The sequence below is a fragment of the Hippoglossus stenolepis genome, chromosome 23 (genome assembly GCF_022539355.2).
Source record: "Hippoglossus stenolepis isolate QCI-W04-F060 chromosome 23, HSTE1.2, whole genome shotgun sequence".
NCBI classification, from domain to species: domain Eukaryota; kingdom Metazoa; phylum Chordata; class Actinopteri; order Pleuronectiformes; family Pleuronectidae; genus Hippoglossus; species Hippoglossus stenolepis.
The window spans coordinates 7,553,630-7,569,862 of NC_061505.1; the positions used below are offsets into that span (position 1 = coordinate 7,553,630).

The 16,233-nt window shown below is 43.8% G+C and overlaps 1 protein-coding gene across 8 annotated transcripts in view; it reads right to left on the minus strand.

Moving 5' to 3' along the window:
- Positions 1 to 16,233, minus strand: part of LOC118102439 (adhesion G protein-coupled receptor L3) — a 202,458-nt gene that overhangs the window by 42,779 nt on the left and 143,446 nt on the right. For all 8 annotated transcript variants that reach the window (XM_035148603.2, XM_035148604.2, XM_035148615.2 and 5 more), the window contains one exon: positions 5,256 to 5,439. In XM_035148603.2, coding sequence (XP_035004494.1) covers positions 5,256 to 5,439 — 184 coding nt within the window. The remainder of the gene's footprint in view (positions 1 to 5,255; positions 5,440 to 16,233) is intronic.

Here is a 16,233-nt window from a genome sequence, read left to right on the forward strand (position 1 = left end):
TTACACTGCCACATCTTTTAAATACCATTGTAATCAATATTTAAGTGTTTTCTAAGACGTGCTACTTTCTGCTAAGTAACATTCCGGTGCCTGGAAAAAAGACAACCCATCAGCCATTATTCATGGTGATTAGACGTAAAAAAGGCAAAAATGTGCTTCGCTGACCATATACGACGAGTTGGATATTTTCTGTTGACGTCAATTCTCTAAGGTCATAAGCAATTTCTAGCACAGTCACATTATGCTCACTCCGTGTAAGTGTTAAACTAAACGAACGATAAAGCGATGCATGCGCTTTGCACCTGGCCTCCGTGTGGCGCACCTGTCATCTCTGGAATCACATAAAGACCAAACAACGACATGAGACGGCAGCAAACTTCACACACACACATCTTCAGCCACTTCACTGATTCAAACATCCTCCTGTAGGAGCTGATTTTTATTAATCAGTGCATCTCCGACGGGCACTAAATGTGACACATCCTCTCTTGATTCCCGCCGCTTTGAGGGCCTCTCTCTCAACTCGCCACGTGCAGGGGGGGAGGTTAGTGTCTCACTGTAGGCTTCTTAATTAAGTGATTACCAGGCGTTCGGGTGAGGCTGTTTCTTCTTAAACTGTAAAAAAATATATAACTAACAACAAAGGTTGTCTGTGCCCTTTGAAAAAAATATGAAAAAACTGCTTTCCTTTCAAGGAATCTTCCTCTCATGAAGAGCAGAGAGCCAGAGATACGAGGAGGAGATAAACACCAGCGAGGGGAAGACGAGCTCGCCTCTGCGGCAGCTCAGCAGCTGTTGTGTCTGAAGCGAGCTCCTAATTTATGGTTCAAAGACCCCGGCGTCATGCAGAAGAGGAAAATGAGCCGCTGATACGAGCCGGGGCTGAGAGAAGAAGCTCATTCCGTCAAAGTTATTATACCAGGATACAATTCGGGTTAATAAAGCAGCGGAGTGTGCTCTAATCTCAAGTACCGGTGACCTGTGTGAAGTCGAGGCATTCCTAAATGTCACATTAGCTCCCAGATGCACTCGCATGAATCCGCTGATTCATTACAGCACTGGAGAGGAGAAGAAGCAGCGCGAATCTCATATTCAGGGAATGAGAGAGGTGAGCGGTGTGGAGGAATCCAGGCTGTGAGGAAACAAGCTGCCAGCACTGAGGTACAGCATCTCGCCTGGGGATTCACATAATGATGCTGCGGTTTCTGAGAAGGACGTCATGTTTGTATACAATCTGCCACAATCCTGAAATGTAGCCATTGTAATGCTATGGAAACGAAATGTACATAATCTAAAGAGTAAAAAAATAAAACTTTCAAGTCTACATATGGTGCTTTTCCAGTATTTTGTGTGGGTAAACTTAAAAAGTCCACAGTAAAAAACCGCCTCGTCAGTACTCAATACTTCTGACACTGTTACGTTTGCATAATTCACGCCAACATTTCCTACAAGCGCCGGCAGCAGTTGACCAATCACAACAGAGCAGGCCAGCTGGCCAATCAGAACAGACATAGGCTTCATTAGGGCCTTAAAGGGACAGGAGGGAATAACACGTGTTTCAGACAGAGGCTGAAAAGAGGAGCTGCAGTCAGTGATGGACAGAACGAGGAGAGGGATGTGTTTTCTCAACAATAAACCACGTAAACCTGTTATGACGAAAAATAAAACATTCAACCTGAACTTGACTTGAATGTGTCTCCTTTAAAAGAAGAGTTGAACTGAGATATCTCTCTGACAAAGTTGTCGACATCAATGGAGCTTAGCTTGAGTTTTGACAGACAACTGAAGCTTGCACTGGTTAACTGGAACCACCTGTTTTCATCCATCTTTCACAGTCAGCGGCTCATTCATCAGTGTCCGGCTACCGGCTGACAAGTCGTGTCCAATCTTATTTGTGCAGGCGCATGACTATTTTCATCTGACATTTCTGGTACTGTGCTGATTTCATGTCAACGGCTGCATCTTCTCCCCATCACCTCAAATCACCCTGTATGTGCTGTATTTCTTTAAATTCCAGAACATGCAGTGTCACTTGTTTCCTCCTGAATACGATATCAAGAGTGACAAACCCTTCCTCCTCCACGTTAATGGGTAGGACAGGGGCCAAACTAAAACGTCAAAGCAGCACTACACTTAAAATCATTTTTTTCAATATGGTTTTGTCATTTTAGGTTGTTCTTTGCACACTAAAATATGTGAAATTATAAATTGTCCTAGTTAGTTTGGTTTTAATTTGTTAGTTTTGTGCTCTAAAACATTCGATGGGACTTTGCTACAACAGCATCATCCCATGATCGCTACTCCGCAGACTCTAGCTCACAAATCACGTTGTCAAGAGATGGCAGCATTTATGTCCGTGATATTTTAGCTTCATTTCTGGATAGTGGGAGGAGGTGGAGACGCCACCTCCATCTTGATATACAGTCTTATCCTTTCTGGCCAGTGCTTTGAGATAAAACATAATGTAGGCTACCTTCACCTGTCCAACCAGGATCTAACTAAATCTGCTCTGTACGGCTCTCATTGCAAAACAACAGCACAAAGTGTCTGGCACACTAATCTTGAAAGGGCGAGCTCAACTTGAAACAAGGCGTGAGAAATAGAAACTTCATTGGACCTGATGAGACATTCAGCCGACGTGTCAACGGACCACGACACCTCTCACTTTGATAAAGGTTAGTGTCCATGAACAGCTACAGAGGAGGCAGCATTAAATCCGTCCTTTGTATCTGTTCTCAAACCAAGGCTTCCCATACTTTCTATTAAAAAAAAAAACTAAAAAAAACTTTGTATTAACATTCTCTTGTGCTTTTCCAAAGGCCGGGGGGGCGAGGGAGGGCTCAGTGATACATTCCTATTCTACTGAGCTAAGACAATACCCCAGATAGCTCACCATTCCCTGGATTCCAAGCCTGCCTTCGGAAGAAAGGGAGCATTTTTCTTCCCTCTCTCTCTCTCTCGCTCATTCTCCTTCCCCTGTGTGGTTGTGTAAAAGAGCTTACGACGGGGCTTTGGGGAATTTCTTTGATGCCATAGTAGTTGCTGGACCCAAAGGCTATACCTTCAAAGCCGGTTTAAATAACATGCTAATCGGCAGAAATCTGCTCATAAGATTATCATGCGGAGAGTGAAGCACCCTCTCGTTGCAGACAAAGCCCCAGACGGGCACATGCACTGTGACGTGTGAACACAAACACACCGACACAACGGTTGAGGAAACATCCTTTTTTTTGTTTTTCCTCTGTGAGCAAAGAAAACAGATCTCATTATCGGCTTAAGTCTAAAATTGGAACGAGGCATCCATACGGTTTAATATTGGTAAACCGGCTCCATCTGACGTTGGAGAACGTGTGTCACCAGGTGCAACGTGCGCAAGCGACAGTGCACCTGCGTACATGTCACCCCTTCGCTTTGCTTGTAATTCAGTGTGAGAGATCAATAATTAGCCGCTGGGGGGGATTATCAGTGTTTGAATGGGCCTCCTTGCCCTCATTTAACTGCCCTGCGTGGCGTGAGGGATTGCAGGAGCCAACTGGCTGGGGGAAAAAAATGAGCTGAGCAAACAGAGAGATAAGGGCTAGTAAACATGTCACCAGCACATAATTAACCAGCACTAGCACTATGCGCCGTAAAGCCCCGCAGGCATCGTCTCGTTCCCACCTTTAAACGAGCCCAGAATCTCCTTACCCAGATGAATTGTGTGCCAGATACAATAAAATCCATTTTATTAATTCTCCTTACGCCTGCTTCCTTTTTAAGTCAGGAGACCTATATTTTTAGGTTGCCATGGCAGCAGGAACTTGAGAAAAAAGAAAACGAAGCACGTTCAGAGATGAGGGCAATACATCATAACATTATTCTTTCTTAATTCCCTTTGTCCCCAGTAGCCACAGTCTGTGAAAAGATATTCAATTCCTTTTTTTATTTGATGCTGTGTAAATGACTCTCAATGCAAACCCGCAGATTTAATAAATTCTACTTTTCAACAACTGATGTATCCAGTTTTTAAAAAAGCCCCGCTGGGGAGAAACGGTAACGACAGAAGTTCCATTATCTGTGCTCGCTCGGTATTTATACGCTGAGTAATGAGCACCGATCCCTGATCTGCACGACCAGTGGTTAATTCTGGCTAATAATTGACACGAATATAAACACAATCATTTGAGATAATTGTCAATTTACAGCTAACTGCCGTCAGCCATAAGAAGCCCTGCCGGCATTACGCCAGTGACCTTCACACTTGCTCCACCACCTCAAGTGCTCGGCTGTCGATATGACAGCACGGTGGATCGATAGCAGTATGGTGAACTCTGTAACCCCCCACGACAATGGACAGGACCAGTGAAGGATGAAACACTTCACACGTGAGGAAAACCACCACAGGAAAACATCACAAGGACCAAACACTGGTCTCTTGAAAATTAGCGCCAAATACTACCAGCGAGTATGTTGAGTCTTCCAGCTGAGTTAATAATCTGTTCTCCAGCAGCTGAAGGAGAAATTATCTTATTTCCCTCTGAGTTGGTTTACTCATACAAGTGAAGAAACCACAATTAAAAAGTACTGTTTGATTTCAGTTGTTACTGTTTTAATCCGTGACAAATAAAAGAGATGCAGATACTTATATTTTGTCCCATGTGCTAAATACATAATATAGATAAAGTGGGGATATCAAGTGAAAAAGCTCCAGATCGGCACCAAACATTTGATGGATTTGTCTTTAACCACATCCTTCCACCAGTTTTCGTGGTAACCCAGGCAGCAGTTTTTGCATAATCTTGTTTACCAAACAAACAAACAAACAAACAAACAAACAGGGGTGAAAACATAACCTCTTTGGTGGAGGTAACAACATATTAACTGACATGAGAATGATCCAATGACTTCCACAGAGCGAGGAACCGTTACATGCACACGAGTGAGGTCATTAAGTCCCAGATGTGAGAGGATGTCACCAGTTCTCACTTGAAAATTCTGTGCTTTTTGTGTAACTGGTGCTTTTTATTCCTGCCACTTATCTTGTCTCAACAATTTCTCAGACCAACAGAAGATTACAACCTACCTGACTGTTTGTGTCCTTGGTTTGTTTTATTTGTATTTTCCTAACTTTGTCAAGCCGCCTTTGGTACCTTGATAGGTCCTATACAAATCTAACTTCTTATCATATGTTTTAATTATAGCAGAATACCTAATATGGACAAAGTTGGATCAGAAGAAGCAACATTAGCATGTAAAGATAGTTCCTCTATACTCACGGATGTTCTCGGTGTTCTCCTGCACAATGTCCGTCTTCAGCAGGTTGTCGGCGAGGACGAAGGCGCCCTGCTCCACCGTGTCCAGCAGCATGGTGGCGGCCCTCAGCTGCTCGCCCGTGCTCAGCTCCCTCCACGCCGCCTGGGCCTGCGGCTGCAGCAAATTGTTGACCGTCTCCACCATGGCCTGCGGAGTCCAAATCAGTGATTTAGCAAAAAAAGGAGCTGAGCAAGCGACTGGCTGCGTTCGTTTGCACGGTGATTTGTTAAAATGGTTTGAGTGAAGGAGGATGAAAGAGAGTTCACGACTGTAAAATTGAACAATCATACAATCCTGTCGGGATTGTGTGAGGAAGAGGCATGAAGAGTGCTTAGCTCCCCTCTTCTTCATTTGGACTGAAAACACTATTTTTATCAGCTTTCCCACTGAGAAACTCCATGACCCCTGATTTCCAGTTCATTGACAAGTTATGCTTTTGGACATGGATCGGCAGCCACAGCAGCAGCGACACCTGAATCTGTAAGGAAACAGGAGATGTTGCTGTTCGCTTGTTTTTTGTTGCTGTTTCCTTTTTTGTCTACAGGGGGAATTAATCATGTAAATGAATCAGAGCCAATACTTACAAGACTACAGGCCAATTCTTACATGACCCGAGGCAAGAGTCTGTAATTGGTGTGATGAATGTTCCTCCATGCCGACAATCACAGCACACACAGGCGATACTACAACAACAAAAAAACACTTAAAACATTCCAGTGGCTGTAGAAGGTTTGTGCCGGTAGCAGCCATCTGCGACCACTCAGCGGAAATCTTTCCTGCATATTAATGGCGTTGAACAAGTCGTATGCCTTCTTTAATCTCCCCGCGACAATGCTGAGGCAAGTAAGCAAGGAAGAGACCGGAGCGTTCTCGAGACAAGATGAAAAATTAAGAGCCATTAAAGATTTAAAAGTGCCAATGGCGAGATTTATGAATGGAATACTAATTGGTCAAGCGAAGCGATTCATTGCCAGTACCGCTGCACTGAAGAGCAAAGTGAGCCCCGGCTGCCCTTGGAAGAAAAAAAGCTATTTCCAAGCCATTACAGTGCGGTAGGTGGTCAAAAGCATAATCACGAGAAATTTCCTGAATGGCTAATAATAGCAACGCCCCGCGCTCTGCGGAGGAAACCATACATCTGATTGAAAATGTGCTTGGAATTTTTTTCATGCTCCCTTTACATTCCTTCAAAAGCCACTTTACACGCGGAGACGTGCCGCCGCCGCCGATAGGAAGCTGTGATGTACATAAAAATGTCACGCCGCGGAACTCTCTGAACTCTGCTCAGATCCCACCCCCGTTTGATCAGCGGATTATGAAAGGGAATAAGAGTTTTAACGTGACTCCGAAAACAGCATGAGGAGAAAGCTAGAGGCAACGAGAAAAAAAAATACAAATCTGGTGCTCCAGTGTATCAAATGATTTCCTGATCGAAAATAAGAGGAAAGGAAAAAAGAAAAACCCTTAGAGTCACAAAGCATAAGTGTTATGGAAACCTCCAATTACCTCAAAACGTTAAGTTGTGTGTTTGTTTGGAATCGCTGTGATCGTGAGGAGAGACGGACGACGGGGTGTGTTGAATTCTCCAGTGCCGACTGAGAATTTCAAATAGCACCAGCTGGCTTTTTCTTATTCAAAGCATAAACTGCACACATTACGCCGCCCACACACACACAGACACACACAGGCAGACATGGTGAGAGAATGACGCAAGAGTGAAAACACACCTTTACACCTGCTTGCATACAAGAGCAGCCACAAACAACAGGCTGTGCACAACAAAACAGCTATACTCCAGCTACACACACAAACACACACACACACACACACACACCATTGAGGTAATTATTCATTATCTGCAGCCAATCTCCATTCACACCCTTTGACATTCAGCTAAAGGCAGAGGTTGATTCACTCTCAATTAAGGAGCTCTTTTTCTCCAGGCACTGACATTCCTTTCCCTCTTTGTTCACAACTGCAAGTTTTTTTTTTTTATTCCTCAGCACTTCTTTTAAAAAAAAAAAAAAGCAATAATGGTTCCTCAGAGAAAGGATTGATGGACTTGCAGAGTTGCCGTCTCGCTTTTTAACCCACATGCACAAGAGACGTACACGAAGCTGGTTCGTGGCAAATCCCCAAAGCCTCGGGGAGCGGCGAAACTTGATGAGGGCGGAATATGCAACGGATAATTGATAAACAAGAGTGGACAAAACAACCACAGGCGTCTATGGGCTGGTGTTGCATCAAAAATTGAATCTTGGAGTATGGATGTGTTTTTCCGTACAGGGCCATCACGAAGAGACAATTGTTCACAGTGCATTATCTGGACATGCACCGAATCATTATTCATTACTGTTAATACGCATTCACCATGTTTGTCTACTTCAAACCAGTGAATGAAATCATGACATAATGACTGTGCAGTGTTTTCTCATTGGGTTTCACACTTGGTTTTACACATGACACAATTATCTGAACTTGAGTACAGACTATGGGTCAAAAGGTTGGAGAAAGCCTCACTTTGAGCAGTTAAGAACTGTTTATGGCACAAAGGTTGGCAGAAAAAAAATTGAAAATTAAGTCATAATCACTCAATCGAAACAAGAACAAAGACCTAGTTCCATGACGTCACGAAGCAGCGTGGGATCATGGGAGCTGTTGCCTTCGCCCCCGTTGCCGATGAAAATCTACCTGACGCAACTCGAGTGCAAATCAGGTCCCCGGATGAGGTATTAAAGTTTCATCCACAGCAAACGGCAATGAATAAGAAATGGCCGGTAAAATGGCTAACTGGTTGGCAGTGTGTTTTTCCTTCGTTAGATATACAACCAAAATGTAACACCCTGCTACCTCAGAGGACACTGGTGATTGACAAGTCTACTCAATGTATAACATAAGTCGAGTTGCTTTTCGTTTTTTGTAATTAAGAATTGTTGCATATAATATCTTTAATTTATAACTTTACTGCAGTAAAAGCAACCGTAACGGATTCCTTCAGGTTCCCCAACTTTTGTCAAACATGATAAACTCTCTTGTCTAACTGTTACAGTCCCCTCTCATTCATTGTTACAAAAACAAGGTGCTGCAGATGCAGTATTTCGCTCTCAGTATTGTGAGACAAAACAACACAAGTAACAAATGGAGACGGACAGTTTTACAGTGAGATAATGACCCGAAACATTAGAAGAGAACAGACGGTGGCTTTGAATCATAGGAGGAGCAGGACAGTGCTGGATAGGAAGAAACGTTTGATTCAATTCAATTTTTTAAAATCTCCACGTGAAAACTCTGCTCCTGTGTAAATCTAATTAACAGCGTGCTCTCTCAACTTGTGTGAGAGCACAACGTGTACGACGTGATAAGAAAAATGTGTCCTTTAGTGTTGACGAGAAGGGAAGAAAGCATTTCTGTTGCCAAAAATGCTTCTGAGGACTGAACGAGAGACGGCCAAATTGCGTGAAAGGAAATTCCGAGGCGAACCCGAACAATTACGCTGCTCCATCGCAAAACTGTACATCCAACCGAAGCGCCATTTATGTCTTTGTTCTGTAAAATAGTTAGGACAAGTAAAATAGCTCCAGCTACAGGTCACGTCGAATGAGAAACACCTTTTTTGTGTGTTATTACCTCGTGTCCCTGAGTGTTTTGTTCACCCATCTATGTCTGACAAACAGCACTAAAGCTTTCATTGAGGACAGCGATGACACGTCCTTCATTTTATTTTCCCTCAGGGACGTTGTGGTTTAATATTTTTGAAATGTGTGTATTTTAAACTTCCCCAGCGAAAGCTCTGGTGTTAAACGAATGTCCAAAAAAAAAAAGCATATTCACATGTTTCTACATCAAAGCCCTCACTTTATTTTTTCCCTCTGGCGCATCAAAAATATTTTCCAGACAAGATTTTCGCAACCAGGGGCTGAATGTGTATGTAAAGTCAGTGAAAGGTCATCATAGATTTTAGATTTGTCCAGGCACCGTTTTCCTTCTAAACACAGCCTGTAAGTGTATTTCAGTCTTTAAACGTATAAGCAGCACGGACATTCGTCATGTTTGTGTATCTGGGTTCGTTAAAACGCTTCAGTGTTGTCAAAGGAAGCACTGCCTGCCATTCAGGAGAAGAGAAAACACACATACATCCTCTTCCTATTTGTCCACAGCAGCAAACGGTTGACAATAAGATCCACTTTACAGATTCAGTCCCCCATGCTAAATCCCTTACTTTGATTTCATAGAATAAAGACCTCACAGACATGTTATGGGGCCTTGACGGTTGATGGATGGTTCTAGTTTGATCCGAAGGGCAAAAACAGCCTAAAACACCCATGAAGACAGCTCATGTTGTCAGAGCGTTAGTGTAACTGAGTTTCAAACAAATTATCTCATTACTCTTCAACCGGCTCCGGATGACTAAAGCTTTATTGGCGTTAAACAAATCTTTTTCAGTTGCTCTGGTTGCTTTTTTATTATTTTTTTTACACAGCAACTTTGTTTTTGGTCCAGACCTTCAGACTTTTTTCAGTTTGGTCGGAAGCAAAACAACAGCTGAGGAATGGGCCTTGTGCCGACAAACCAAAATGTAATCTGACGAGAAGCGGTGGTCTCCGTCTGGAGGACACTGATGGTTCAGCTCAGTGTGGAAAAACCTGTTTTTTGGAACATTCGCAGGAAATGGAGACGGCAGCAGCCACATAAAAAAGTAAAAAGCATTGGATTGCTTTTAATCTTTACCTCAAACATTTGTTCACAAATGTTCATATTGCTGGGAGTAAAACCACAATGAGTTAATTTATAAAAATGAATAAAATGAACCAACTCTTTTATTTTCTCAATTCAAATGGAAAAATTACTTTTTCGTATGAACTTTATAAAAAATGAAAACCAGCGAATACCGAATTGGCAATCGTTAAAACCCGTCTACAGACAAATCAATGACAAGTAGGCTACAGGTCCAATGTAGACGAGGTAACAGGACCTTGGTTTGAACTGACAGGTTTGAAAACGTCCTTATTCTCCCACGGGCTTTGTGGTAAATAAAAAGCTGCAGCCAGTTAGCTGAGCTGAGCAGCACCTCCCAGCACCTTTAAAGCTCAATAATTAACACGTCAAATCATGTTAAAATAACGTGGCTTCTTGGAGGAAACCAAAATGTCAAACCCGCCCCTTCAAGCTAAAAAGGCTAATGATTACTTTACAGGTTAAAAGGGTTTTAAGGTTGGTTGGTCGGTTAAATAACAACACAAGCTGAAAAGGACATTTTTTATCTTTTGGAGTTAAATCCTTCATGAGGGCTGGTCTATTTGTACGCCATGTTTTATTTTTTTCCACGATGCTATTTCAGTGCCAGAGCCCTGCCTGTATGTATTTGTGTTTCCTCCATGTAATCCGCTCCCATATGGGGAATTGTGCTTCTCCCGGCTCAGGCAAATTACACTCTGCAAAAAAAACGCCGGGCTCGCTCTGCAAAAATTTCATGAGATCAGTGAGAACGGCATCGTTTTCAGCCTCGGCGGGAGCAAACGCAGAGGAGTGGGTGAGTGTGGTGGGTGAGTGGAGGGGGGGGGTGCACCCGGGCAGCACTACGCTACCGCCATCATCATCACGCTCTGTGCAAGTTGCATGGCGGAGACGTGGCGGCGGCCTGCTGCTATTTCACCGCTATTAGCACACTGCCACTCCATCTGTCAAATGCGGCCGCTCACTCTGCTGCTGCTGCGAAAAAAAAAACACGAATGTATCCCGGTTTCCTGGTACATGAGGAAATGCTAATCGTTAAAAGTGGACTCACTGCTGGAATGTTGCGCTCGGGAAACGAGGATGACGACTCGCTGGTGAAACGCTGCAGTGCACAGGCCCGTTTATAACCGTGCAGAAGGAAGGCAGGGTTGAGCTGGATATTAGTGTTCGCTTGGCACAGGTTCAAGCCCACAACGTGCCGTGTGTGTGTGTGTGTGTGTGTGTGTGTGTGTGTGTGTGTGTGTGTTTGTGCCTCTATCTGTGTGCTGATTGATGAAATGAACTCTGGGTCCGGGAAATTGATTCTGGCGGGGGCTGATCTCCCTTTGCTTCCCTTTTCTGGCGTGTGTGCACTCGGCTGCCGTCCCCTCATCCCTCCCTGCTCCCCTCATCCCTCCCCCCGCTCACCAGTTGGTTCCCCCCCACTCCCTTTCCTCTCGCCGAAGTTGAAGGCTGATCTCAAAAAAGCGGGTGGAAACAACACAAACACAAAACAAGGTGGGAATATATCTTGTTCCCGCTGTCCTCTTCGAGCTGTTGCATCATTGCTGCCTCTCTTTCGCCCGTTTCATTTCACCTGCCGGGGCCAAATCATCCGTCTTCTTTGAGCATCTCTGCAGCATCCTCACTTAATATTTCATGAAACCTCTCTCTTAGCGGGAGGTGGTGTCTGCGTACTGTATGGGAGCTACTGAGGGATTACGTCGGTGCCTCTTGTCTTATGTCTCAGGTTTTCATCGTGCTACTGTACAATTCCCCCGGCAGCCACCTGCCTCAACTGGAGAGAGGACAGGCCTTTGTTTGAAACAGACTTACAGAGGAGAAATGCCTTAATCTCCAAGTGTCCTGTATTACAAGCAGATTTTACTATCTCCTGCTATTTGAATTTGCTTTTAAAATCAGTAACATGGAGATTCCACAACACAAACTCGTTGTTTTCATTTCCTTAATTCACAGGAGTCGCACTTATGTGTTATGTGTGACGGTGGGCGTGCACTACAATCACAGTTCATTGCCTGGGCCACACAATCAATGCAATGACAGGAAGTACCCAGTGATGAAATGCACAACGTTGAACACACACCAGTCCACAGCCCAAATCAGCCACACTGGACCAATGGACGGCTCAAGAACAAGATATCTGTCCTCAGTGGAGACCAAAGAAGAGCTGAAAAGAGAGTGAATCAAGAACGAATGAATGATGATGTTTGCTCCTTCTCTGCTAAATGTGTGGATGTCAGGCAGGACCTGTGTTTGACTTAATGTGATTTGATTGCCTAGAGCCTCGTGCTGCTGCTGCACGTACGTGATGCAAAGAAACCACAGCATTTCAATTGACGTCTCCAATGCCAATGAGTCCTGCTATATTCTGTCGATCGATGTATGTCAATGATTTCTGACATTTCTTGCACAAAAGTTGGTGAATTGCAGTAACTGTTGTGACTAAAAAGTACAAAAATGTAATTACTTTGTAAAATCAAAGTAAAACTCAAGCTCAAAGCAGCATATTGGCAAAAATAACATCAAATTATTGCATATATTTAATTGGTGTTGGAACTAAACATAAAATGGTGCAGCTATGCACATATTTACAATAATATTTGCAAGCTTGTAATCTTCTTGTTTCTAGGCAATGATCGTGTGCATGGCACCTTCTCCATTTACACACAAGACAGAAAACCCTACAACCGGGACGCGCAGATAAAAGCTCATGAAAGAGCGAATAGATCCATCGTGTTAACAGTGGTCAAATACTCCACAGGGTAAATTTCGAGTGCAGTTAATTCCACACCCACTCAGTAGTTTTCACCTTGCCTTCACCCAGCTTTTAATGAACATAGTCATCAAGCCTTTTTTTGATCTAAGTATGCACTATATGTGTATAAATAAAACCTGAATCTCATTAAAAACACAAAAAATATGAATATAAAATTATACAGCGACTGTTCAAAACAAATCCCTGAATGTTTCGAGAGGTTATTTCCAGTCTCCTCATCGTGAGCGGAGACAGCTCACAAAAACCATTCAGGCAGAACTGTGCACTGCCGGCCAGACGAGGAGCTCCGTGTTTATGAGAACGTGGTTATCTTCATCTTTCAACAAATTGACTACCGGGGAAATTTTTATCATCTCGTTACGTCTCCCCCGAAACGAGGCGCCTCCCTCCGTCTCGCCTGCTCTAAGGTCACCCGGCGCCGTGACGCTCCCACGGCTCGTTTTCGCACGCAGAGGTGTCATTTTAATGAGGGGTCGGGGCTCAATATCCTCCCCGCGCCCCGCAAAAAATTCACACCCACTTGGCTTTTACTAAGGCACGAAATATTATTTGGATCTTTTTTTTATGTGTGGAAGCGGGGCATCGTTTACTGTAAATCGCACATCTTCAACTTGAAACCAAATAAATGGCCGCGGGGGTGGGGGGGAGCTATTTCAAAAGCTAGCGTGTTTGATTTTCGCTCGGCGCAACGTGTATGGAAATAATCGCAGTAATTGGACGGCCGTAATGTCACTGCCTATAAACAAGCTGCCGTTAACAGGACCAAAAGGCACGGCAGGAAGGCCCGCCATTTTTTTTTTTAGCAAGTTTGTTCAAAATCAAAGAGCACAGCAAAGAGAGAGAGAGAGAGAGAGAGAGAGAGAGAGAGAGAGAGAGAGAGAGAGAGAGCGTTGCTGCAGGGGGAATTCAGAACCCAGGGAGTTGATCATTACATGCTCTGTGGCTTGATCAAGGCCAAATTCTGCTCAGTGGGATTAAATTGGCTGTGACATGCAGCAGATATCGCTGTTTATTAACAACCGAAAAGGATTCAAAAGCACTAAATCGCTGAGTTATCCGCAAAAGGATCCGCGGAGGCCGGGTCGTCGCTGCAGTTTGTGAATGTGCGAAACAGCACATACGCTCTCTGTATTGTAACGAGCCTGATGTTGATAATGAGACAGACTCTCGGTACCGTGTGGATTCAAGAGCCATCTACTTGTTTAGCACTTAATTGTGATGGAAGCCCCCCCCCGTGAGAATCTCTCCTCATCAGACACATCACCGCACCTCAACCACAAGGCCCGTGTATTATTTCGGACTTTTAAGAATCCCTCAACACAACAGCACCTGCACCTGTTTTGCAGCAACGTGCGTGTCTCTCCTTGCGCAGAGGGGACAGTACAGGCAGGCGCGCCCCCCCTGCTCGCTTTGTATTCCTCTGCTAATCCCACTTACGTCAGCCACCAGGGCCCCGTTGGAGAAAACATTGCCCAATTTCCCTAATCAATGAAAGTCCCTCAAAGGCTGGCAGCGCGTGCAGTCGATGCCCGTGTTTACCTAAGGCCACAGATGTTCCTCCATTATTCCGGTTCGTCAAGTGAAAGCACAGCGCTGTTGTTTGAATTTGTCAACCCCATAGCTCGGGGACGGGACCGAGGAGAAGGTGCTCGGCTGAGCGGCTGTGCTGAATACAAAAGGCGGTAAGAAGTGTAAACGACACCTGAACCAAGATGCAGAGAGTGTACGTGTATTTAGAGTACTGCATCTTATTTCTTCTCGTTAGCCACAGCAATGGCTGCTTGTTCAAATTTGTCCGAATAAATATAACCTTGTGAATTTTCGTTAAAATTAACTCCAATTCCCCCAAGGACACATGTTCCTCCTACAAAACTTTAATGGAGACATTTCTGTATGTTTCTTTCCTCTGGTGTGTTATAGGTTTTTCTGTGCATGTGAAAGTTCTGCACAGACAAAATCCCCAATGTCTGCAGTACAGGGAGCTCCTCTTCCTCAGAGAAAACAGTGAAGCTCCCCAACACCCCGTTGTGATCACATTTTTAAAAAAAACGCACCAGTCTGGCTCTCCCCCAACATAAATTTCCTATAAGTGCTTGAAGTGCTTGACCAATCACAACAGAGAGGGAGAGCTGGCCAATGAGCAGACTGGGCTTTATCAGGAAGGGGGACTTAAAGAAACAGGAGCTAAAACCAAGCATTTCAGACAGAAGCTGGAAACTGGAGCTGAGCAGTTTGAGGAAGGTTAAACAACAAATAAACAACTGGGCAATAAACCTATAAGGTATATCATTATCAGCATCTTAAGCATTTTCAAAACCAGGACGGTGAATAGCTGAAAAGAAAATAATGCTCATATTCATTGCAAGAAGAAATGTCACAGCAGAAGCAGCTGTGTCGCTCACATTTTATATCTGAGCTGTGGATGTCTGTGAAGAATGAGCTAAATCAGGCTTTTGGCAACACAGACAATTAACAAATTGTTGTCTGTGATCGACTGTGCGACATTTGCTCGCGGAAAAAAAGAAAAGCAGAACACCACACATCTGCACATGTGAAAACACTCAACCACAAACACACACACACACACGTACATTCCACTTGGAAGTAATTTGCATAATCACATGACGAAATATGGCTAAGTGCCTCCTGACACGCCTCAGAGGAATCCGGGGCAAAATGCATGTTTCTTAACATGAGCGCTGCCGAGCATACATGTGAACCAACATCTGGCTTATTGGACACATCTGTATGGAAGACAGGGGACGCCAACTTCTCACATAGTTTTTCTTGTCAAGCCATAAATGATTCTGACGACAGCTCAAAAGTCGACCCCGGGGTAACAAAAATCACTCAGTAGCCAGGGAAGTAGCTGAGTGAGGTCGATGGGAGACCCACTTAAATTAGGACTCATATGTATTATGCATCAGGGAGAATCAAAACATGCCACAGCTTTTGGCTGAGTGAGTAGTTAGAAGTTGACTTCCTGGTATAATGAGGTCAGTTTTTTGGCTTTTAAGCATTTGCTGAGAAGTGTGTTACATGCCTGAGAGGTTTTACTTTTGACTGATGTGGGCTATTTCACCGAGAATCTGTGCTGATGTGACGGTTTAAAGAAAAAAAATTATTGAGACACTAGAGAAATCCACAAAGCTTACATGGCATCTGAAAATACAAAACTTCTCATGCTCAGGTTAAACATATTAGAGATGGAGGGGAACGTCACGACACATCCATGCAGGGGTGAACAATGACAGGTGATTAAATGATGGTAGGTTCGATGCACTGATGGTTTTTACTTGGATGCAATGTCATTGAAATGATATCAATGAAATTTGACCATTTGATTCTAACACAACTACAGTCTGGTATACGTATATACCGACTTTTAAACTGTGGCTTTGTGTTTCTTTTTAATTTCAAAAGGTCAAACC